Source organism: Scomber scombrus, chromosome 23, assembly GCF_963691925.1.
Source record: "Scomber scombrus chromosome 23, fScoSco1.1, whole genome shotgun sequence".
NCBI classification, from domain to species: domain Eukaryota; kingdom Metazoa; phylum Chordata; class Actinopteri; order Scombriformes; family Scombridae; genus Scomber; species Scomber scombrus.
The window spans coordinates 17,485,665-17,509,685 of record NC_084992.1 but is presented as its reverse complement, the minus strand read 5'-3'; the positions used below and the strand labels follow the sequence as shown (position 1 = coordinate 17,509,685).

The 24,021-nt window shown below is 39.3% G+C and overlaps 1 protein-coding gene across 1 annotated transcript in view; it reads left to right on the top strand.

Moving 5' to 3' along the window:
• The first annotated feature begins 536 nt into the window (after positions 1-536).
• Positions 537-24,021, top strand: part of dnah2 (dynein, axonemal, heavy chain 2) — a 58,642-nt gene continuing 35,157 nt past the window's right edge. The window contains exons 1-40 of the mRNA XM_062445441.1: positions 537-569; positions 709-867; positions 1,162-1,396; positions 2,223-2,333; positions 2,650-2,888; positions 3,060-3,251; positions 3,854-4,011; positions 4,272-4,359; positions 4,686-4,891; positions 5,661-5,790; positions 5,956-6,138; positions 6,368-6,582; positions 6,770-6,916; positions 7,452-7,608; positions 7,879-7,988; positions 8,350-8,479; positions 8,831-9,019; positions 9,166-9,310; positions 9,498-9,690; positions 9,890-10,090; positions 10,814-10,970; positions 11,264-11,438; positions 12,057-12,220; positions 12,426-12,587; positions 12,781-12,884; positions 13,447-13,603; positions 15,091-15,173; positions 16,578-16,758; positions 17,201-17,339; positions 17,697-17,914; positions 18,446-18,538; positions 18,646-18,771; positions 19,189-19,299; positions 19,836-20,024; positions 20,492-20,595; positions 20,765-20,954; positions 21,052-21,232; positions 21,434-21,561; positions 22,799-22,951; positions 23,718-23,843. Of these exons, the coding sequence (XP_062301425.1) occupies positions 537-569; positions 709-867; positions 1,162-1,396; positions 2,223-2,333; positions 2,650-2,888; positions 3,060-3,251; positions 3,854-4,011; positions 4,272-4,359; positions 4,686-4,891; positions 5,661-5,790; positions 5,956-6,138; positions 6,368-6,582; positions 6,770-6,916; positions 7,452-7,608; positions 7,879-7,988; positions 8,350-8,479; positions 8,831-9,019; positions 9,166-9,310; positions 9,498-9,690; positions 9,890-10,090; positions 10,814-10,970; positions 11,264-11,438; positions 12,057-12,220; positions 12,426-12,587; positions 12,781-12,884; positions 13,447-13,603; positions 15,091-15,173; positions 16,578-16,758; positions 17,201-17,339; positions 17,697-17,914; positions 18,446-18,538; positions 18,646-18,771; positions 19,189-19,299; positions 19,836-20,024; positions 20,492-20,595; positions 20,765-20,954; positions 21,052-21,232; positions 21,434-21,561; positions 22,799-22,951; positions 23,718-23,843 (6,162 nt within the window). The remainder of the gene's footprint in view (positions 570-708; positions 868-1,161; positions 1,397-2,222; positions 2,334-2,649; positions 2,889-3,059; positions 3,252-3,853; positions 4,012-4,271; positions 4,360-4,685; positions 4,892-5,660; positions 5,791-5,955; positions 6,139-6,367; positions 6,583-6,769; positions 6,917-7,451; positions 7,609-7,878; positions 7,989-8,349; positions 8,480-8,830; positions 9,020-9,165; positions 9,311-9,497; positions 9,691-9,889; positions 10,091-10,813; positions 10,971-11,263; positions 11,439-12,056; positions 12,221-12,425; positions 12,588-12,780; positions 12,885-13,446; positions 13,604-15,090; positions 15,174-16,577; positions 16,759-17,200; positions 17,340-17,696; positions 17,915-18,445; positions 18,539-18,645; positions 18,772-19,188; positions 19,300-19,835; positions 20,025-20,491; positions 20,596-20,764; positions 20,955-21,051; positions 21,233-21,433; positions 21,562-22,798; positions 22,952-23,717; positions 23,844-24,021) is intronic.

The window sequence follows — 24,021 nt, the reverse complement described above, 5'->3', positions numbered from 1 at the left end:
ATATGTTTATTGTACATTTATCATAATTCTGATATTTTATTGATTCTAAGGTTTAATATGTTAAAGAATATGCCTATATTTTGGGAGTTTGTGTTTTGATACAATAGTGTGATTGTTATATATTGTTGTTATATTGTACATTGTTAGAAGCCAAATGAGTTGGCAATTACACTTGGTAGTCCTACTGAAGACCAGCCAAATCACTGTTTGTACTTATTTATTCTTTCAGATAAAGAAACATCCTCCTCCTTCAAAAACAAAATGCGTTTATCCACCCTCACAAGTCTTGAGTGATTTGTGAGTGCAACACTGGCATGGCTTATTGAAAATCCTAATTAAAAATGAAATGTTATTGTTTCACAAATCACAGTCTCACATCTAAAAATTGTCTGATTGAGGTTAGTTTGGATGATGAGCGTTAAAGTATTATGTATTAGTATAAGTTAGTATAATATATTATGCGTTTCAGTATGTGTTGAGTGTTTGTGTCTGTGTGTACTTAGATGCTTCAGTGATCCCAGAGAAAGAGGAAAGAGATGGAAGAAGAATACTTGAAGACCATTCGTCTGGTAAAGCTGGGTCATTGATTGTAATTTGTAATGTTTACTTTTACTTACATGTCTGTGTGCAGACTATCTCACGAAATAGCCTAATTTCACAATTTTCCCTCCATTTCTCCTTGGACCCTCCTTTCATATCCCCTGGAAGATGTTTATTCGTTGTGTGGCTATTTCCGGTGTAACCGAAGAGTCGTGGTCAGAGGAAAATGGGAAGGCACTAGATCAATTTATTGTGGACACCTCTATCACAACTGTGGTGGTCTACTTGGACAGCCAAATGGAGCTACGGCTGGAGTACTCAGTGCCAGTCCAGGTACAGCATACTTTTTCCTCCACTTTCTGTCCTTTATTAATTTGAAATAATTAGTTTAAAATACAAATACTTGCATGTGTCGCTCTGTCATGGAATGGCTCAGGGTTCAGACAAAGAAGGAGGAGAACACACTTGTTTGAATCACAAAAACAAAAGTAATAAGTATTAGTAATTAAAGTAAGTAGTTTTTGGAAGTGCATGGAGGAGGGAAAAGGTTCCCCTTCTCTACTTTTGATCTGCCCTTTTTCTCATCATATCTCACCTAAATATTTTTTTGTACATGGACAGCTGGCTGGGGATGAGCAGCTGGCCTATTTTATTCGTGAGCCAGGGGCCATAATCACAGCAGAGACTTTTGATGCAGCAGTAGAGTTTGGCACAGTGAGGTGCAACCCCACCGACAGTGTGCTTCGTTACATGACCTGTTTGCACGCACCCTTAGTCGCCCTCACCACCAACTGGGAAAAGAGCAGCAAGGACAACTACACCAACCACATGCACTGCTACCTCTCCGGCATCACAGGTGGGTACTTCAGTGGAGCAGAAACAGTTCACTACACAAGGTAGTAGTTCAAGGTGCTATCTTTGCCTCGTTACCTTCACCATGATTTGACAGTGAGAAAGTTTTGGTGTCTCCTCTATACGTCATTAAAGAGACTGACAGTGTTTGTGAGCGCCTCTGAATTTTTTCCTTTATGCTCCTATTTATTGGACGTTTATTTCCGTCCACTGAATAGACCATTAGATTTGCTATTTACTGCCATTAGTCAGCCTGTTAAATTGTGGCCGGCTGCTGAAAAGACAGCTGGTTCTGAAGAAAGTGAGGATAATAATGTAGTATGGTTGGCAGTGGTGTGGAGTGGATGGACTGATGCTTTCATGCCACACTTAAATGTGCTCATACACGTGTTTAACTGGTGTCTGTATAAAGATAGATAACATAAACTGTTTACAACCTAATGTTTGCCAGACAGTCAAATACAGATTAGATAGTGCTCACAGAAATCTTTGTCAATTTTTTTTTTTCATCTTGCAAAACATTTTTCAATCAATACACCAAGATTAAAAGACATTTGAAGGATATTTAATTCCAAGACTCCAATATCTGGCACCCTGAGTAGCCAAACAGTGGTTTTACATCAAAAGTATGTCAGAGAACATAGGTATTCATACAAGTTGGACTCCATGCCAGACTGGTGTGGTAGCAATCATGGAAAGAATAAGACACACACAGCATTTGTATGGAGGCAAAATGGTGACCGAAATAATGCGTTGGCTTCAGTTGTTGCATTAGCACTTTTCAATGTTTGTGATGTCTAATGTTTTTTTGTGTAATGATGTTTGAACAGATGATGTTTATAAAAAGATTGGCAAGACAGTACTCTACATCCCAATGGAAGGCCTTCAGCGCAGTGCTGAGGAGGCAAGCAAGGACAAGAAGCTAGTACAGAGAATGGAGAGTAAGTGGGGTTTAAGGAGTGTGTCTGTGTGTGTGAAAGAGATTGTCTTTCTCTTTCCATCTATCTCTGTGGGGCCCTCTTAAGTGCATCAATCCATTTTGTTCATCGTTTTTGTCTTCCACTCTTTTCCTACCTATCATATTTCTCTTTCAATCTCTCTTTATGATTGCTGTATGTCTTAAAATCAATGTTCTATTCCCTTTCTTTTCTATGCTCTTGTTGTCCTTCTATGTTTTCATTTTCCTTTCCTCTTAATTTCTTCCTACTAAATCTCTATCTCTCTTTTCTTCTACTCACTTGTTTTCCGTGTTTTTAGCTGTTATGATCAACTGGACAGATCAGATCAAAGAGCTACTGAATGCCCAAGAAATATTGAAGACGGAGGGCCACTGTGGTCCGCTGCAGGAGATAGCCTTCCGGGAGAGTCGCTCTGCCAAGCTGTTGGACATCAGCCACGAGCTGCAACAGCCAGGGGTCAGGCACATCCTGAACATCCTGCAACTTTCCAAGTCACTCTATGTACAGCGCTTCTGTAAATTGGTCCAGGAAATACAGGTACATGGAGTGTCTAAACTCACCTCTTATCAGAGGTTAAAAAACAATACATTTCAGTACTGAGTATTCATGCGGTATGTTGGAGTCACTTTAGTTAACATGGCTTTATTGCAGATGCATGGCATTAGTATCGTCATTAACATTCTCGTTTTTCCTTTGTGTGTTGCCCAGGGTTTCTCTCATCAGGCCCAATCAAACCTGTCCTTCCTGTCCATGTTGAAGGAACCCTGTGAAGAGCTTTCCCAACTCAAACCTAGCCATGTTGTTCCTAAGATGCGACACGTTGTCAGTCTTATTCGCATCATCTGGATCAACTCAATCTACTACAACACCAGTGACAGAATCACTGGTCTCTTCCGCAAGGTAACTGCATTACTGTTTTTAATTTCAGTTGGCAGCTCCAAAGGTAAAAATGTTAAACCTCCATTAATTATGTTCTGCCCCACCATTGTTGGAATTGTTTGATTCCTTTCTTCATCTCATTTACCTTTGTTTCATTTATAAACATTATTATTACAAGCAATATTGATATTCTTTGCCTTCCTATGTCTGTCTAAGAGAAAATTGTGTTTGGTTCATTTATGTGAAACTTTACATTACTCCCATGCCAACCGTAATTGTCCTCTTGATGTCAGGAAGGTTGCACAAAGAAGACAAGTTAATGGTGGGGTAGCACAGGCAGGTAGACGTGCTTGTTCAAAATGCCATCCAATTCTCTTTTCAACTGCTCACTCAGTTGACCAGCTTAATAAAGAAATTATAAAGCATAATGCACAAAATTCAGTTACAGCAAATAATATACAAACTCAACACTGAATTTAAAATGTATGTAGATTTGTGTAAAATTGCCTTGTTATACTTAATCATTTGAGCGTATAATGAATGTGAAAATGAGTGTTGATAACTTCTCCAAAAATATATTATTTTTGACATTTTGTGTTTGTTTTCCGCTGTGTTTTCTGCAGATGAGTAATGAGATCATTCGCCTGTGCATACAAAGCATCTCTCTGGACAGGATCTTTGAGGGCTACGTGATCTCCAGCAAGCAAAACCTCAGCGACTGTATCCAGTGCTGCCTGGCCTGGAAGGAAACTTACCTGCATGCCTCCCAGATTCACCACAAGTAAAAGACATCTTAGCCTTCTTGTCAATGCTGTAGTGTAAAAATGTAATTGATATTTAGTTGAGGCAGATTTGTATGTGTTTATGTGCACTTTAAAATATTTTGACTACTGTAGATACACTTCCAAAATACTAATCTGTTTGACAGCCTGACTTGTTGTACTTCTCAGTGTAACATTCTCTTCATTTCTATTTCTGACTATCTCTCCTCTTTCTTTGTCCTCTTTTTGTTTCTCTCTTTCCTGTCTGTTTATATATAAGGTATTCCCCAAAAGGGTGGGTCCTGGACCAAACCAGCATTTTTGTCCTGGTCGACGCCTTCATTCAAAGGTTCAGAGACCTGCTTGAGGTGAATTTGTCCCTCACTCACACATGTACAGACACACACCAGCACACTAACCGCTCTGTGCTATTCATGCTGTTAAATTCCAAGCAACAAGCCCCGTAAACAATTGCTGAATCCAAGCAAGAGTTCCTCATGATGTAATACCGCTAGACACTGCCTCTAAATAATGTGCTTTAATGTTGCCAGTATCTGACACCAGTATTGCCAAGTCTCTTTTCTATATCAACCCTCCTGCGCAAAAGAGCAATACCGAACACAAAACACACATGAGTCTTCTGGCTGTCCCATTGGATCCTCCATAGTCCTTTTTTTATTTTTGCCTATTTCAGGTATGTGACTGCCAGCACCAGTTTGCCCGTTGGGAAGATGGTCAGCAGAGAGCTCTGCCGTGCTTTAGTGGTTGCCAGGGACCAGAGTTCACACGCTCCCTCCTGGAGATAGAGGGCAACTTCCACCGTGGCCTAGAGAACCTGCGCACTGTTGACAAGGGCATCCTTGATGTCGAGAACACCACATGGTGCAATGAATTTAACAAGTGGGTCTGTTACTCCTTTACACACTCAAGCCACAGACAGTTGTTCTGCTTGGTGTAAAGCAGTAAAATATTGTATAATCGTCATTAGACATACACATGTAACATTGTACTTAACCACTTATGAATTTACACTGAGCTAAGATCTTTAATGATATTTGATCTCCTCTAGGTTTTGACTGAGGAGCGAATGACTCACAGTCTGACCCAGTCTTGATTTATTATAACACAGGAAAATAAACCCAACAGTTGTCCTCCACAGAAAAGATGCTGTTTTCTTAATCCACGGTTTGTCAGTCTGTAGAGACAGTTCACAGTTCACACTTCTTTTCAGTTCTCCTCAGTTTATGAGTGTGGTGTGTGAATATTATTGTTAGCAACCTGTGTATTTGTTGACATCTCTTATCTGTCAACATACAGCAGGGAAATTATCTCCCATTACTATTGTACAACAGTCAATTTTGTTAACATTAGTAACCATATTTCACTTCTTACTTTTTCTGTTTAAGTGATTCAATTGAGATAATTAATAAATTGAATCAGCTGTGTGACAGCACTCTCTAGCAACAGTTTGTGGGATCACCAGAATTAATTTTATTTAATTACACAGACCTACTATTTCTACCTCACTACACAAACTCAAATAAAAACATAGAGACATTTTATAATGCCTTTTGTTCTGCCTCTCTACATATTTTTGTGTGTGTTTTAGATGTGTGCATTTGAAATTTCATCAGCTGATTATGATGCATATGTGTTTGTGTACACACAGGTTTCGTGCATTGATAAAGGATCTGGAGATGATGATGCAAAACCTGATCAATTCATTGTTTAAGACAGTGAACACAATGGAGGAAGGACTTCGTCTGCTGGACATTTTTAGGCCTATGTCTACTCGCAAGGTGTCTCTCTCATCAACACACACATGCAGATATCTTCAGTTTACTTTAATACCTACTGCACATGCATTACTCAAACACTTATTTAATTTTGTTTTCTTTGCCACTCAACTTTCTCTTCTCTCTTCCATCTCTTCTCTCTGTTCCATCCCATCTTCTCCATCACAGGCTATTAAGCGCACAACAGAGGAGAAGGTGGAGGAAGTGTACAGTATCTTAAACAAGGAGCTCAAAATGGTCAGCAAGGAGCTGAACCAGGGGCCACGGTCTATTCCTGACCATATGCCCAAGATAGCAGGCCTGACCTTTTGGGCAAAAGCCCTCAGACATCGCTTAGAGAGACCCATGGAGGTTAGTCTATTGGACTACATAATAACATATTCCTTTTAATCTCTGTGCATACTAGTTGCTTCAAGCTGCACAAAATCAGTGTGCAAAGTAAAGACCTGTATTAGAATTGTCTACGCTGGTCCAGCCTTGGTTGGATTTTAGACATACGTTTACTGTAAACAGTTCTTGGTTTCGTACATTTCCTTCATGGACTTCCTCTCCCTCTGTTCTCTTTGCTCCCCCCTCCCAGGTGCTTAAGAAGGCCCACTTCATGCCAGAGACATACAGCCGCAAGCAGGTGTTTTACGCCTATACACAGATAATCCAGGTTTTGGATGAGATGGTGAGGAAGAACTTCAGCGAGTGGAGCCAGAGCCTGGACGGACATTACCTCAAGAGACTGGAGCAGCCGCTTCTGGTTCGCAGCAAAGACAAGACTGCCAAACTAAACATCAACTTTGACAGGTGGGTTCCACAAACTTTCACATTTACATTCACACAGTCTCATACACAATAATGTCTTCTGTGCTTTTGTGACACATACAAATTCACACACATACATTCATATAGTAACCAAACAGTCTTTCACATACATGTCACAGGCATTTGCTGATTATTGATTTTGTGTGTGGTTTTGTGTTTTCTCTTCCAGTAACTTACTGAAGCTGTTCTCTGAGATCCACTACTGGGATCGGCTAAAGTTTGAGATCCCCCAGTGTGTTTCCGACATTTACCAGGACAAGGAGGACCTCAGAGGCCTGAGGGAGAGAACACTGCTACTGATCAGAAACTATAACAGGTCTGAAAAAGAGACACAAACATACGTGACGTGTTTTCATATTGTAATAATCAGAATTTGTTGTTTTTGGAAGATACTGTGCTTTAAATCCCCATCTGCACCTAGAATTTTTCCAACCAAATAAAATAACATCATGACTGTAGGAGCTAAGCTAATAGTCACAACATTACACTGTAATAACGTTGTGTGAGGTGTATCACTGGATTTTAGCAGTAGTGATAGTGTTTAATATCACTTATGTGCTACCCTGTGAGTTTGTGGTAGAAAGGTGGTGAGCCTTATTTCCTGTCCACCACTGTTGTCATTGTATCATGGCATACACCTACATAAGCCTGCTTAACTCAACAGTTCTGGATTAAGATAAAAAGTAATAAGTCTGTTAAACATTTTCAATCAACTATTAACATTTATCTTGCAATATAAGACAAGGCATGAGAGGGCATCATCTCCAAATACATGAATAGAGTTGTAGTTATCCACAATCCACTCCAGCTGTGCTTAGTCAGTTAACAACACTACCTTGTGTGTTTGTCAGAATCATTGAAATGCTTTCTCCTGACGAGCTGGGTTTGTTTCGGGAACGAATTTGTTTCCTGGATAAGAAGATTCACCCGGGGCTGAGCAAGCTGTTATGGTTGTCTAAAGGAACTTCTAACGTCTTCGTCCGTGATTGTCTCCACCATGTTGACAAGGTTTTAACACACAGTTCACCACTAACCAATATGAGCATGTTTACAGTTGCATTGTTACTGTAGTAATTACACTTATTTTTAACTTTTCTTTTTTGGGGCAATTTAGGTTTAATAGAGTTTTGTAGATTGAATGCCCTCACTGGTTAATGTTTTCAGTTTACTTTTGAACATCCTCATCAGTCCAGGAAGAAAACCACTACTGACCGGAGAAGTTTGATTGGATTGTAGTAACTGAACAGCTCCTCTCCTCTCCCTCTCATTACACTCCAGGTCCAGTTGATAGTTGATGAATACAAAGTATCAAATCTCTCCATCTCCAACCTTTGTCGTGAGATCAGTGAAACATTGCTGGTTAGACTGGATGGAAAGACTGTGTACAGGTAACAGCAGATATATGATGCCTTCCTAATTGCATGGGATGCTTAATACTGTAAATACACAAAATAAGACGTGCAGATATTATTTAATATATTAAAATCACATCTCATGGCACAGTTATTATTATATGTATATATTCAAAATATGTATTCATGAATTACAGTAAAACAATAGGTAAAATATTTTATTTATTTTTTCTCCAAAACTGCTTTTTAAAAATCACACCACACATTGCTAACAGCTCACTGAGGAAGTCAAACAGCAGACATCTCCATCTCAATTCAACTGTTTTTCCAAATGCACATTGGTTTTCCTTTGTTGGTTCTGTAGCATCATGGCTGCTTCTCTTGACTTTATTCTCAGGAACTTGGATTTTGAGGATGATCAGAAGACTCACCAACAGAGCCATCTCCAAATACTTCGCTCAGCGCATCAGCACATTGTTGATATCATGACCCGCATCCACACCATCTTCTCTAATGATGGACCTGAGGTATGTGCTCTGATTTTCTGTCATTTATTCATGCATTCTATCAAAAAATGTTCTTGCACTTTTAGATCTTAAGATTTATTCATTTATTTTAGACTTACTTGATGTGATATCCTTTACGTGTATAAGACTGTGGCAGACACTTTCAAAGACAAGAGACAAGGTTATATACTTGCAACTATTATTATTAAATTGAATTAAAAATGTCTGGAATAAAACTGAATTAAATATTTACTGTTTATGAAAACAATATGTAATCTGCACCTGTTAGTCTACTCGGTGGGATCCTCTTACAGTATAGCACAAATGTGCGCCACTATGTCATGTGTGTACATTTTTATTATGCTGTTTAAGGTCCAGGAGCACTGGGTGACTTACACAGAGAAGGTGGACCACATGGTGGAAGAAGCTCTCAGGAGCAACATCATGCGCTCTATGAAAAAGCTATCAAGGGCCATCAATGGAGACAGCAAGACATCGCCGAATCCCTTGTTCAAAGTTCTGGTAGCACTGCGCCAGGCAACTCCCCAAACCACTCCAAAGGTACCAGCAACCACTGTACAGTCAATTTTCATTCAATAATGATGATGTTTTAGTTATTTTATTTATTTAGTGTAGTTGGTGATTTGAATACTTGGGTAAAAATGATCTGTCTATGTCTGAGTCTGTGTGTGTGTGTGTTCTGACAGGTCGAGTTCTCCCCGACACTTGGAAAGCTTGCTCAGATTGTAAACATCATGCCTCAACTCATCAACACCATCTCTGAATTCAAGCGGATGCCTGAGCTTCTATCCTGCAAAAGTTCACAGGAGAATCCAATCCACATCAACATTGGTTCGAAATTTTTTTCCTTTAGAGAATCTACATTTTCAGAAAAAGAGAAGCAGTGTGCATAGTCAAGCTGTTTTTACCGCAAGGCAGATGTACAAGTAAATCCTTGTAAATGAAGGAATTGCAGACAGTGATTTCTATGCAGGTCTATATGTATGCACATAATGCCGTATATAACCATTTCTATCAGAGCAAGACGAGGAGATAAGGAAGATTCAGGCTGCAGTTGCCACAGGGATGACAGCCAATGCCACCCACCTGCAGGCCTATCTAAAGACCTGGGACAAATACAGGGATATCTGGGAAACCAACAAGGACTCCTTTATACAACGATACCAAAGACTCAACCCACCAGTCACTTCTTTTGATGCAGATATACATAGGTACGGTGCAATAAAAACTAATCTCTGAACACAATTCCTTAGTTGACCTGTCTAAGGGACCAACGTGTAGGATTTAGTGGCATCTAGTGGTGAGGTTTCAGATTAAAACCCTGTTTGTGTACCATAATGAAGCTTGCAGATGCATAAATCTCCATCTCTTATATTTCTGTGTTGTGTCCACTCTCTTGTTCACCTTCAGGTACACAGAAAAAGCGAACAGTGTTCAACAGGAAGAGACGGTGGTGAACATCCGGTTTGTCATGCTGGATTGTTCACCTCTCAAGTCCTCCTTGGTGCAGCACTGCAGTGACTGGCAAACCAAGTTCACTCAACTGCTCAGCCTCATGGCCAGCAACCGCCTCAAAGAACTTCATGCCTCCCTTCAAGACCATGCCAACAGGTGGGGACTTAAGTGAAAGGACTGTATTTTAGAGAGCATTTCTATGCCTTAATTACAGAAAGTAGAGAGAGGTGAAACGAGACTAACCCTAACCCTAACCCTAAGCAGTGGTGCCCCAAAAATGCTTCATTTTGAAAAAGAGATTTTGCAATTGAGGTTTGTTTTAATTTGCAAAGCTGTATGTGTTGTCTGTATTTGAATTAAATTCAGATCACTTTATTTGTCTCCAATGGCCAATACAGGAAAATGTAAAATACATAAAAACCCACATAACATATGGTGCAACAGTGCTGAGTTAGAGTGAAAAAATAAGCTATACACATCATACTTATATAATGATTATAATAGCAATGATTATATAATATTAATAATGGTGCAATAACAATATAAAACTAGTAATAGTGCAATGATATAGATGTAGACAGACAATACAGAAAATACACTTTTTTATGTGGTGATTCACCTTGGCCATGAATTACTAGATGACTGTCAGTGCTTGTCTGCAGCCTTGAAATAAAAAGCCCATATCACCATCTGCTGCAGGTGCTGTGGGACGACAGGGCAGCACACACTGCACAGGATCTCAGATTTTCTGCTCAGGAAATGTAGTTGGAGCACTTCCTCTTTACATGAAATAGATAATGTTAATTCTGGTGAAAAATATAAATGATGAGGTATATACTGTGCTAAATGTTGTGTTTTTGTTTGTGTGTGTGTTTTAAGGCTGAGACAACCGCCCCAGACACTGTCGGAGCTTGGTGAGAGCCTGAAGCTCTTACAAACTCTCCAGGGAGATTTGTCTAAGACAGAGGCTCAGATTCCTCTCATCCATGAACAGTTTGCTATCCTGGACAAATATGAGGTCCCGGTGGAACAGGCTGTAAGCACCTAGCTAATTAATAAAACATTTACACACATATACAGCAAATCCTCACTACACAGGACAATGTGTGTGTGAGATAATTAACTTTGTGCTCATTTGATAGACATATGACATAGCAGCAAGGGGTTTATAATCATAAAATCTAATCTAATCAAGACCAATTGATTAATTGTTCATTCTCACCATTATGGTTCCAGCAGAATACAGACAAAACACTTACTTCACTGGTTGTCATGGATTTCCCATCATTGTCAACAGTATTTCAGTCCTACCACTTTGTTCACCCACAGGTCCAGGACTTGCGGGAGGTGCTGAATGGGGAGTGGGTGTGGTTCCAACAGGTGTTGATTGACAGCGACATCATGCTTCAGAAGCACAAGGAAAGGTTTAAGAATAGCCTCCTCCTCTCCTCTGAGGAATTCAAAACCAAGATCCAGACCACTGTGCAGGAGTTCAACACCACAGGTCACTTACCTCATTGTTTTTTTGTAGCTTGTTTCTCACACAGTCATATACATGATCTGTACTCTCTCTGCTTCCTCTGTCTTTACTGAGCAATAACTGATCTATATGAGGCCTCGTCAGATCCAAACATTTTTGCTAATGCAGTAAATTAAGTACCTGACAAATCCACTTGATAACATTAATGCAAAACAAATCCTGTAAGTCTAAAAATTGCCCAAAAGTAGCCCAGCTCACAATGGCTTAATATAACAAGAGATATTACATTAAAGATGTTACTGATAGCTACCTTGATAAAAGCAATACAACTAAATCTTTAAGGGTTAACAAATCTCTCTCAAGACATGTGTGCTGGGAGAAATAATGTTGTTTTTTTACTGTCCTTGTGACAGAGCTGTCAGTTTTCCCCTGCTGGTTTTGATGACCAAGTTATGATGGTTTTACTATATTTGCAAATCTGTGTGTATTCCAAAGATACAGGAAGTAAGATATACTTAATGTGTTTGTGTTTGTATTTTTGTAATTCTGTGTGTGGATAAATGTATATATATATATATGCTTGTTGGTGTGTGTGTTTGCTTTTTCATGGGTGTGTATCTGCTTACTTGTCTGCCTGTTCAGGTCCATTTGACAGTGTGCTGAGCACTGAGGTGGCCTTAAAGCATGCAGCAGGGCATCGAAGCCAACTGGAGGCTCTTAAACGGGAGGAGAGCACCATCCTCCAAGGCCTGGGCTTCTTCATGATAGAACAGCCTCCCTCCAAAAGCATCCAAATGCTGGAGAAGGTCTGACTCACCATCAGGCTTTTAGTTAAAAGATGACATAAACATATACTGACTCTGACAAGACGTTTTTGAAAATATTTGGGTATTTTTACGATTATTTGATTGTATGTATTTATAGAAAATTGTTTGTGTTGCAAGCCTTGTAAGAGTAATGCAAGAGATATTTAGTGCTCAGGTTTTGCGTGTGTCTTTATGTGTTGTACAGGACATAGACCACCTGCAGCAGGTTTGGGAAATAACACAGGAGTGGAATACAAACTGGAACATCTGGAAGGTTGGTCAGTTTGCTACGCTCCGGACAGAGAGCATGGAGAGCACAGCGCAGGACATGTTTAAAAATATCCACAAACTACAGAGAGAACTCAAGGTTAGTCCTACCACACATTGAGTAGCTTCAACAATAATATATTACTTGTGTCTGTATGGTGTTGTAACATGCAAATAAAAGGCATAAAAAAATAGTAGCACTGTATGAATGATATAAACTCTGGTCAAACGCTGCAGCAACTCTAACATAAACATTAAGCAGAAGTAATGACCTGATCTTGGTCTGATTGCAGGATAAGGAGTGGGACATCGTGGATTTTTCCAAGAACAAGATTGATCAGTTCAAGAGGATCATACCTCTCATTGCTGACCTTAGAAACCCAGCCATAAGGGACAGGTACTGATTGGAACAGATCTATTTGTTCATCATATCATTGTGTTTTTAGTCCAAGTAGTAATAGTAGATAAAGCATGAACACTTGAAAATTACTGGCGTTATATAGACTAATATTAGTAGTGGTGATCAGCAAAGAATAGAATAGAAAATCACTTCTACATTCTGAATGTTATAACATTTGAGCTAGTTGTGTAAATAGGCAGTGTCTAATATATACATATATAATACTCTTGTAATGTTAATGCATATTGCCAGACTATATTGCAAGTGGTAAAGTATTAGCATTTAATAACTGTGTGTTTTTGTAAAATCTTATAAGCTGTGTTTATCTTAGTATATAAACATAGAGGGTGTCATGTGGTGTTCAGTTTTTATAAAGCCCTTGGAGGCAAATGTGTGATTTATGAATTTTGGACTGTAGAAATAAAACCGACTTGACTTTACATGGTGAAAATCAGCCGGGAGGTGCCAGTGTTCACCTTTTCTTTCCTTCAGCTCTGTTTTTGCAGATCTACTCAAGTCTTTCAGAATAATCATACCTCCGATGCTACCTTTCTTTCAGGCATTGGAAGCAGATCTGCGATGAGCTGCAATGCTCCTTTGATCACACTAGCGCTGAGTTTACCCTGGAGAAGATCATATCACTGGGCCTTGACAAGTATACTGACAAGATCAGTGAGATCTCTGGAGCTGCCAGCAAGGAACTCTCCATAGAACAGGTCCAGTCTCTATCTCTAGTCTAGACTAATGTTCAGTGGCCATTACTGTAACTTCACCTGCCTCCATTCATTCTCATAACCAACTCATGGAGCAGCTGTGCCTGCCTCTCAGCCTGTATCAACATCAATCCTGCAAGTAACCCCACTCCACTCCCCACCCCAATCACAGGGGTTGTTGCACTTTCAGGGCCAGATTCATGCATGTATGCGTATGCATATTCAATTTGCAACCGCAATCTGCATGTAATTAGCAGCTGATTTACTAAAGCAGATGGTAATTGTGTAATTAGAATTGGGGACTACATTGTAGGCATGTTCTGTGAGTGATGTAGAGCCTGAAAGGTGCAGTCATGTCACAGGATTTAAATGTGATTAACCAGATTTTAAAAAGGATCAACCTGTAGTAATTCTTAAAGGGGACGTATTATGTTTTTCCTTATTTTCAGACATGATGTTAAAGTGTTGGATGTTTATATTAAGAGTGGTCAAAGTGTCAAATAATGAGGTAAACATATGCAAAAAGCACCAGCTTTAAACTACTCTGGATGCTCAAGTTTTTTCTACTTTCGGTCCGAACTGACAGATTTCTTTATATGGTCATATGCTCCTCCCACAGAACACAAGTTCTATGCTACGCTCCACTAACATTATGGCATTTTTCCATTGTTTTGGGGGTAGTCAGACTGAGCCGCCACTCGAGTTAAATTGGTGTGCTGGGAGTGTTTTTCACACAATACGGCAGAGTAAAAGAAAGCTGTTCATCTGCAGCTCTTCATCAAACATCATCGTTACTGTGGTTGTTTCTGCTTGTACCATTCCTCCCTGCGTTTATTTGATACTTTCAACAAAGAGCTCCAAATACTTCAAGCTCCACTAATTCAGAGACAAACATGTTTAATTTTCTGTAACTGCCCGTTAGAGACAGAGTCTGAACTGAGGGGCTGCATAAAGGGGTAATATAAGATAAATAGGGAGTTTGTTGAACTGTGAATCATGCAAAGCTCTTTTAATGGAGTACAGATCAAAATATAGAGCTGGAAATGAGCATTAGGCCCCTTTTAAATTGAAATACTACATAAGGTTTCAGAAAAATGTGTCCTTATCTTTGGTGTCTAGACATGCCTATTATGATATTACAGTTATCACTGTAGTTACAGACAAGTTTGTAAATACAGTATAATGTCATATCAGTGTTTACTCCAATAAAATGACAGAAAATACAGAATAACATAGTAGAATGTAGAGTGAAAACAAATGTTACATGCTTTCATCACACTTTTTTCCAAAAGGTTCTCCATCTCTGATGTGTACAAGTAGTAGAATTCATCAAAAACTAAAATCAGTGGTGTCCTGTTAATCATTATCTAATGATGAACATACAGTGTATCATTAAGCTTGTGGAAAAGGAAAAGAAATGTCTAACTCTCATTTTTCCTCTTCTCTGTGTCGTGTCCTGTTAATATTTCTCCTTGTGTTTTATATTTAAGGGCCTGGAGGACATTACCAAAATATGGGAGGAAACATTCCTGGACATCACACCTTACAAAGATGATGGCCACTATCGGCTAAGGTGAGAAATTGAACCTTAAGTGGAGGGTTCAACTCCCCAGAGACTGAAAATACTGTGCTGTACAGGAACTTTTGCGTAGCGGCGAAAGTCACAACTGCAAATCATTTGTTGCTTTGTAGTCCTCTTTTTGCCACACACATCTATTACAAGGAAAAGGCTGTAAAAGATGGATAAAACATTTTTATCAGCATTAGACACATTTTAAAACATCTACTAGGTCTAATAGAATCCTAATTGAATGAGCCATCATTTTGATTCATTTTAGACTTATACAAAGTCTAATTAAAGCTGGATACATTGTTTTGACTTTGCTATTTTTGTCAGAGAAATAACAAATCGTAGAAATGTGCTTGAATCTGGAGTTATAACTGTAACCCAGGCTGAAAGCTGCTCCAACATATGGCCATGTATTTGTGTCTGTGTCTTATTCACCTGCATCACTACATCCCACAGCTCAATACTGCCATCCAGTGATGTCTCACTCTAGCTGTGCCTCTGTAGCACAGTGCACATATGATGTGACAATGAATCTGTTTGTTCTTCCTTGTTGCATAAATCATTATTAGGGAGTGAGTGTGTTGGTTTGTAATCAGATATGTGTGAGCAGAACAGAGTTTGGCTGGTGAAAACAGGAAGGTCCAGTCCATCTGCTGCATATAAGAATAAGTAGAGTCAGACCTTAAGCTCTGTCCAGTTGGCAGCCTGGCCATTGCCAATGATTCCATAGAGGCTTGCTGCCGTCAGCCGCTGGCCAACAGTTAACATAAGGACGAGAGGCAGGGAGAGAGAGATTGTAGAGTCAAGAGTAGAATGAAGAAAAAAATGAATGAAAGTACATAACATGAAACCTGTCAAACATTTAAAGAAATTCTTTTGAGACATTAGCCACTCACGAGGAGAACAAGAAACAGAAATGCCAGAAAACGACATGACTGCTGGTGGATATCAAACATTTTGTAGGTGTTGAAAGTGCTGTGTCTGTCTGTGAGGTTGATGTAAAGCATGCAACAGCAACAGTGAAACATACTGTAGTTACCTCACTGAAAAAAAAAAAGAAGGACCAACAAAATGTGCCTTTTGTCTTCCTTTATAGTATCAAATCATCCATGTGATTTTTTTCATGATGAATTATTTTAAAATCAAGTAATGATTACATATGTTGTATTAACAGAGGCCTCATTTAACTCTATTGTGCACACGAGAGTGGGGATGAATATTCATAGTACTTCTCAATATTATGCGAACGTAATCAATAATCAGCAATTGTGTAAGGGCATCAGCGACTCCCTGACACAGTTTTAACAAAAATTGGACAAAAACCTCCCAAATATGATTTATTGCCAAATTCATGTAACTGCATTGGATTCAATAGGCTGTTTCATGCTCCCTACCTGACTCTCCCAGGGGCACAGAGGAGGTTTTCCAGGCCCTGGAGGACAACCAGGTTATCCTGTCTACAATGAAGGCTTCTCGCTTTGTCAAAGCCTTTGAGCAGGAGGTCGACCGCTGGGAACGTCGGCTGTCCCAAGTGCTGGAAGTCATCGAGACAATCCTCACTGTGCAGCGTCAGTGGATTTATCTGGAGGTAAAGGAGGCACACTCACATACTATGTCATGTGGTTCATTAGTACGCACAAATAATAACTATTCATTGTTTCTGAACGGTCATCATCTGACGACATACACATTTTTATTGTTGTGGTCATTTGTTATTAGAGAGATTAGATAAGATACTTTTATCACACAGTATATAGTATGTAACCCCTGATGTTATAAAACACAGCTTTACTTGATGACAGACTATGTAGCTGAAAAGTCGATACTATGATATAAATATAATTTAGTAGAGTGATGTTGCTGCTTATTATTCTTTTTACCTGTCTCTATCACAGACATTTGGTTTTGGCCCTTTTGCTTTGCTTCCTGTAATCCTGTTCCTATTTGTGTCATTTACACAGTTAACCTCTTTCCACTACAATCTCAATCTTTCTCTGTCATTCTTTATTCCCGTTTTTTCACCCACCTAGAACATTTTCCAAGGAAAGGACATCAGGGAGCAGCTGCCTCAGGAATGCAAAGAGTTTGAAGATGTTAGTGCTAGTTGGAAGACAATAATGGTTCGACTCAATGAGGATAACAACGCCTTGCAGGGAACACACTACCCTGGTATTACAAAATACTTTATGTGTCTTTAATAATGCGCGGTTAACAAAACCATATATGTCATCACATTTTATTGGATGTCTTCAGCGTCTGTCTGTACTGTATATTGTATATACATTTCTTAACCTTGGGTTGGTTTTTTGCATATTATGATTCATGTATTGAGAAGTTTGATGTGTAACAGGTGTATAGTTGTTAGGTAATGCATCTTATATTTCATCCAAACTTTGAACAGGCTGATCCTCTGTATTTTAAATGATTATAAATGTGTATTTGATGCTGACAACTTCTACATTGCCAATAATTTGCAAATGTGATTAACACAATCAGCTTCTGTAAGCAGTCTCCTGTGTCTTCCAGGCTTGCTAGAGAAGCTGTCAGAGATGAGTGCCAAGCTGGAGGAGATCCAGAAGGCCCTGGACATGTATCTGGAGACCAAGAGGCAGATATTCCCAAGATTCTACTTCCTGTCTAATGACGATGTGCTGGAGATCCTGGGGCAGTCACAGAACCCAGAAGCCATGCAGCCTCACCTGAAGAAGTGTTTCGACAATATCAAGAGCCTGCGCACTGAAAAGGCAGGGGACTTACACAAACACAACCAGAATCAGAAAAACAATCAAAGGCGCAAATACACTCAGTGGCCAGGGTTATACTTCTTCTGTGAGAGATTTATTTAATTATGTTAATGATTAAATGATTAATTTTAACATATTGTTGGGTTGGAGTAAGTGTGCAGATGTTACTTTTTCATTGATGCTGCTTTCTAACAGCCTTGCACTTACGTAATGTACTTAAGTCCTGTGCAACTGTATTTGTCGGAAAATACGAATAAGTATGTTATTAAAAGGATTTTGGGAAAAACAGCAATGATCCACGCACACCTAGTAGACATATTACTAAGATGAGATAATTCCTCTTTTTCCAATTCAGTTTAATTTGTTACATAACCTTTTAAAACGTGTCAGTGTCCACAAACAAAATGTGATAGTGAGCACTTCACTGACACACCACACTTGATCAAATTTTCAGGATGAACAGGCCTCAAAATATGTTCCTCATGAAGTACATAACAGAGAGATGTCACTGTGCGTTCATGTCTTCCATAGATTGCCATTAAACCAGATGCTATGGGGATGTACTCTGCTGATGGGGAGTTTGTTAAGTTCCTCCGTCCAGTGCAACTGGACAAACCTGTGGAGGTACAGTAGCAATTATGCTTATGATTGTGGTTATGATGACAGTTCTAGTGATATGATGAAAGTCATGGTGGATAATATGAGCGCCTTTTTGTTGTGTGTGCATGTAGCTGTGGCTGTGTGATATTGAGCGGGCCATGCGTCTTACACTGAAGGATCGTCTGAATGACTGCCTTGGAGCTCTGAAGAGGATGACAGCACACAGAGACAAATGGGTCAAAGATTGGCCTGGACAGGTATATTTGTCTTTACTCACTAATCCTGATTTTGAACTATCAATCTGACATTCTGATTGACGGACTGACCGCGAAGCTGTAACATGCTCTTGATTTACTGTCTCTGTCAGTCATAAAAATAAGCTTCATTTTAAAACAGTACAACAATTTGAAAACCAGTGTGAAATACCTAGTGTTATAATGCTCCTTTTTCCGAGATGTTTTTTTTTTTTTTAAATTTAATCCGTGTCATTAAATAGTTCAAGTAATACCTTGCTTTAAGGTAAGTCTATATTCCCTAACATTACATTTATAGAATCCTCTCATGCTTGTGGAGTTAATAAATGTGTCATTACATTCAAATAAAATTGAAACAGAATTAACAGGTTCTTTAAATGGAAGGATTCCCTTTTCTTATGTGTACTCTTCTTATTTCAGATGCTGATCACAGCCAGTCAGATCCAGTGGACTACTGATGTCACTCACGCTCTCATAACCAGCAAAGAGAGAGCTGACAAGTCTTCCCTTAAGTCCATTAAGAAGAAACAGGTTTAACTGACATTGTTGCTTCTTTACTTTCTGAAATGTGTGTGATATTGTATTTATATAGATATTTTTTGAGTGATTATGATTTGTTAACACACTAGTACGTCTCCATCAAAGCATTTCTTTTTTCAAGGCTACTTGAATGTTTTCTTTATCATACTTACTTTCATCCTGTAATCTACACAAATACATCACATAAAATACAGCAAGTGTGATGACTTTAATTTTGTAAGCCCGTGTCATCAGTTTCTGATAGTAGCTGACAGTATTTATTTAATGCATTTTTGATATGATGTACAGTACCAGTCAAAAGTTTAGACACACTTTTTCATTGATGTGAATGGGAAGGTGTGTCCAAACTTTTGACTGGTACTGTATATTTTGATATTTTACATGAGTTAAATTAGTTAGTACTTAGTTATGTTAAACTGTGTTTATCAGCTTTTTTCAGCACAGTGGGCAGCGACATAATGATGTTAAGAAACAAAAGGCTTCCACTAAGCTCTTGATCCTTTTGTGTAACTGTCTTTTTCTCTCAGGTGTCCATGCTTAACACCTATTCAGAGATTATCCGTGGCAACCTGTCCAAAGTTCTACGTCTGAAGATTGTAGCTCTGGTCACAGTGGAGGTTCATGCTCGGGACGTCATTGACAAGCTGGCCAAGGCAGGCTGCAATGACGTCAATGCCTTTGAGTGGCTGTCCCAGCTACGACTATACTGGGAGAAGGTATGCATTGAGAGAGCCAGGGGAAAATGTGGCAAAAAAAAGAGCTGATAGGATCTCTTCTATCAAGCTATGATTTCAGAAACATTTCTCCTGTGGTTTTTGGTTTTTGCATGCTTAAGAGTTTTTCCATCCTGCTATTTCAAGAAATATACTCTGTAGTCTATAAGAAAAAAAAGAAAAGAAAAGCTGAAAGCAATAGTTTAATGGAACAGGTGGAGGTGTAGATAAGTAGCTTAAAGTTGAATTAATCAGTAGTTTGTGGCAGTAAAACAAACACTGAAGCACATACACTCTTTCTCTGCTTTGCATTTTTCCCATATTATCAGCCTTTCTTTCTCCCATTCATTTGTTTGCTGCCTGTCTAACAGTAGCAGGAAATCAATTACTTTGAGCTGAGATGAATTAAAATCAAGAAGACATCCACCTATCTTGTCGATTCCTCTGTTTTTTGTTTGTTCTCCCAACAGGATGTGGAGGATTGTGTAATTCGACAGACCAACACACGTTTCAAGTATGGCTATGAGTATTTGGGCAATTCTGGACGGCTCGTCATCACTCCACTTACTGACAGGTCGCAATCAGTCATTCAGTCAATAAATGCACCTACTAACAATATATACACAGTACTTTACATTTATGTTATATTCATTTTTATAATGTCACTATAATGTCACTTTTAATTCATATATTTGTACATATCACAAATTAAATAGTCAATGTCGGTTTTTGACTCTGTGCAGGTGTTACATGACTCTGACCACAGCACTCCATCTGCATCGGGGGGGCTCTCCCAAAGGCCCGGCTGGTACTGGGAAGACAGAGACAGTGAAGGACTTAGGCAAAGCTTTGGGGATGTATGTCATTGTAGTCAACTGCTCTGAAGGACTAGACTACAAATCCATGGGCCGTATGTACTCTGGCTTGGCACAGGTAGGAAGAGACATGGATGACTGTAGTCAACATGATAATGATGTGATATTAGTTTCTTCTTTTTTTCACTCTATTTAATTGTATCCACCCTGAACAGACAGGAGCATGGGGCTGCTTCGATGAGTTCAACCGTATCAACATAGAGGTGTTGTCAGTAGTGGCCCAGCAGATCCTCTCCATCCTGTCTGCCCTCTCAGCTGGACAAACAAAGTTCCATTTTGACGGGTATCACATACGTCTGGTCTGGTCATGTGGCATCTTTATCACCATGAATCCTGGTAGGTCCACACAGATGAGCAAAATTCATACATTGCATATTATGTCATACTATATATTAGTATGTGGTGTTAACATTTGGGACATGCTGAGCATACAAGCAGACATAAGAGAAGTGGATTAATTAATGAAAAACCTGTCATATTGGTTCTTTCAGTGTTTGCAATTACTATCTGTCATCTCTATTTGTATCTTGTCCCTAGGTTACGCTGGACGTACTGAGCTCCCAGACAACCTCAAGTCCATGTTCAGACCTATCTCCATGGTAGTGCCAGACTCTACTCTAATTGCTGAGATCATATTGTTTGGAGAGGGCTTCAACAACTGCAAGGTACAACCACTCAAAGACAGAGTAAAACTGAACATATTTTGGCTGCAGGAAAGATGCTGGGAGGAAAACTTTGACAGCAGTGACATAGGCTTGTTTAACCAAAATTGGTCATGTTGTAGATTAGAGACAATGTGTCAACGCAAATATATTTTATTTCTCTATGTAACTATAAAAGGAAACCTCACTCTAGCTGCTTTAAGGCTTTGTCTGTATAGCAGTTGCATCTGTTTAATGGATTCTGTCAGGGTGCTATTTTTACCCTGTACACAGCTCTGAATGCGTTCTGATTTCTGAAGTATATCTTCTTGAATTATCATAATCTTAATGAAACGTCCCAGCTTCTTTTATGTGAAGAGCTCAGGCAATCAGTAGATGAGATTGAGTTCTTCCACACTGATAGAGATGCAGTATCATCAAATCAATCTGATGAATTCAATTAAAAATATCCTGCTTATTTTTTTCCTGTCAAAGTTACAGACTTACAGAGGTTTTTTATTATGTATTAAGGTGTTCAGCAGATAATTATACTATCCACTGAACATAGATCAGTTGTGGGTGGTGACCCATACCACAGACATATTCTTTGGGACCAGTACTGAAACAGGATTAGTGCTGCTGACTCACTTGCAGCTTCATGCCTGTGTGTGTGTGTGTGTGTGTGTGTGTGTGTGTGTGTGTGTGTGTGTGTGTGTGTGTGTGTGTGTGTGTGTGTGTTTATTGGGAGACAGAGTTAGTGTGCATTAGTTTTAACATTTTGTGTTACATTAACTAATTTGTTTTTCTATTTGTATGAGGACATTTATTGAACAAAAATCTTTCTTGCAACAAGCAAGGTTGTAAATCTTTTCTGTAGTGTATTTTTTTTTTTAAATGGTGCATAGCTTGATTATGTAAATGAAGACTAGACTAGATGAAGTTTAAATGGAATAAATTGCAAAAATAATGCAATATGTATACAAAAATTAGTAATGTCCAAAGTGTTCTTCTTTTTAATATAACTTGTGCAAAGCATTTATATGCTGCATGTACACAACCGACCCAAAAAAGGATTTACACACCTACAGCATGCTGAGTAAACTTGGGCAGCCTATATTGCAAATTTTAATCATATTCATCCAAGGCTGATATTAATGTTTCTTCTCCATCCTCCTTTATCTATCTCATTTCATTCTTCTCTGTCTCTGCCTTTATCCTACTCTGAACCGCTCTACCTCTGTCTCCCTCTTTGCCTCCATAGCTCCTGGCTAAAAAGGTGTTCACCCTCTACTCCCTGGTGGATCAGCAGCTGTCTAAACAGGACCACTATGACTTTGGCCTGCGTGCTCTCACCTCTTTGCTCCGCTATGCTGGAAAGAAGCGCCGCGTTTGCCCTAATGTTCCTGGTGAAGAAGTAGGTCTCTCAATCTCTCTGTTGGTCTCTCTCTCTCTCACATACACACACACACACACACACACACACACACACACACACACACACACACACACACACACACACACACACACACACACACACACACACACACAAACACAAAGGTTTGAGAACTTGCTGCTACAGGGTCATTACAACCCCTTGGTAGCTCAAGATGTTGCCCTGATGTCCTGTTCCAAACAAACAAATATCATTATAATATTTTTTTTGATGGTATTGTGGTTGTTGTTACTGATGTTATTCCTACATGATAATTATCATTGTGACAAAACGTTGCATCATGCCGAGCTCCCGTTGAACAGGCCATCACGTCATTGTCTTCAGTGCTGGCATTTCTTTCAGTGGCTAGGTTGAAGTTTATTCCCAACAAAGACAAGAAACAAACTGTTTGTTAGTTGTTACCCAAAAAATGTCACCGCTTTTTGAAAAGCGCATTATCAGGCATTTCATAGTCATAGAAGCTGCTGTCATCTTTCTCTCTGTGGGGGCTGCCCTGATGACTGAGTGGTTGAGGACACATTTGCATGGGAATAGCAGGCTGCTGCTATAACTTCATGGCCTGGAATGTGAACCCAAGCTGTGCTGTCATCTCTCTTTTGGTGTCCTATCAATCTGCTGCCAAATCATGCACTATAGATGTATCTGCACTAACTACTTCCCTTTCAAGTGAACTAAACTTTTCTATAGTGAAGTGAACTTGTGAGTGACTATGTATCTCTGTCCTCAGATCCTGTTAATGGCTATGAAAGACATGAACATCGCTAAACTGACCTCTACTGACCTACCACTGTTCAATGGGATCACTCAGGACTTGTTCCCTGCTGTGGAAACACCCGTTATAGACTATGGGAAGGTAAGAAGATCTAGGATTCCTGATTCCTTTAACATCTCTTAGTAGTAGTGAAACTAGATTGATCAGGGTTTTACAACACTCAGATACCCTGCATCCCGGTGGCCCAGCCAGAGCAAATTGGCTTGGTGGAAGTGGGGACTGCATAGTTTTGACGGTGTCATTAGTTTGGCTGGGGGCT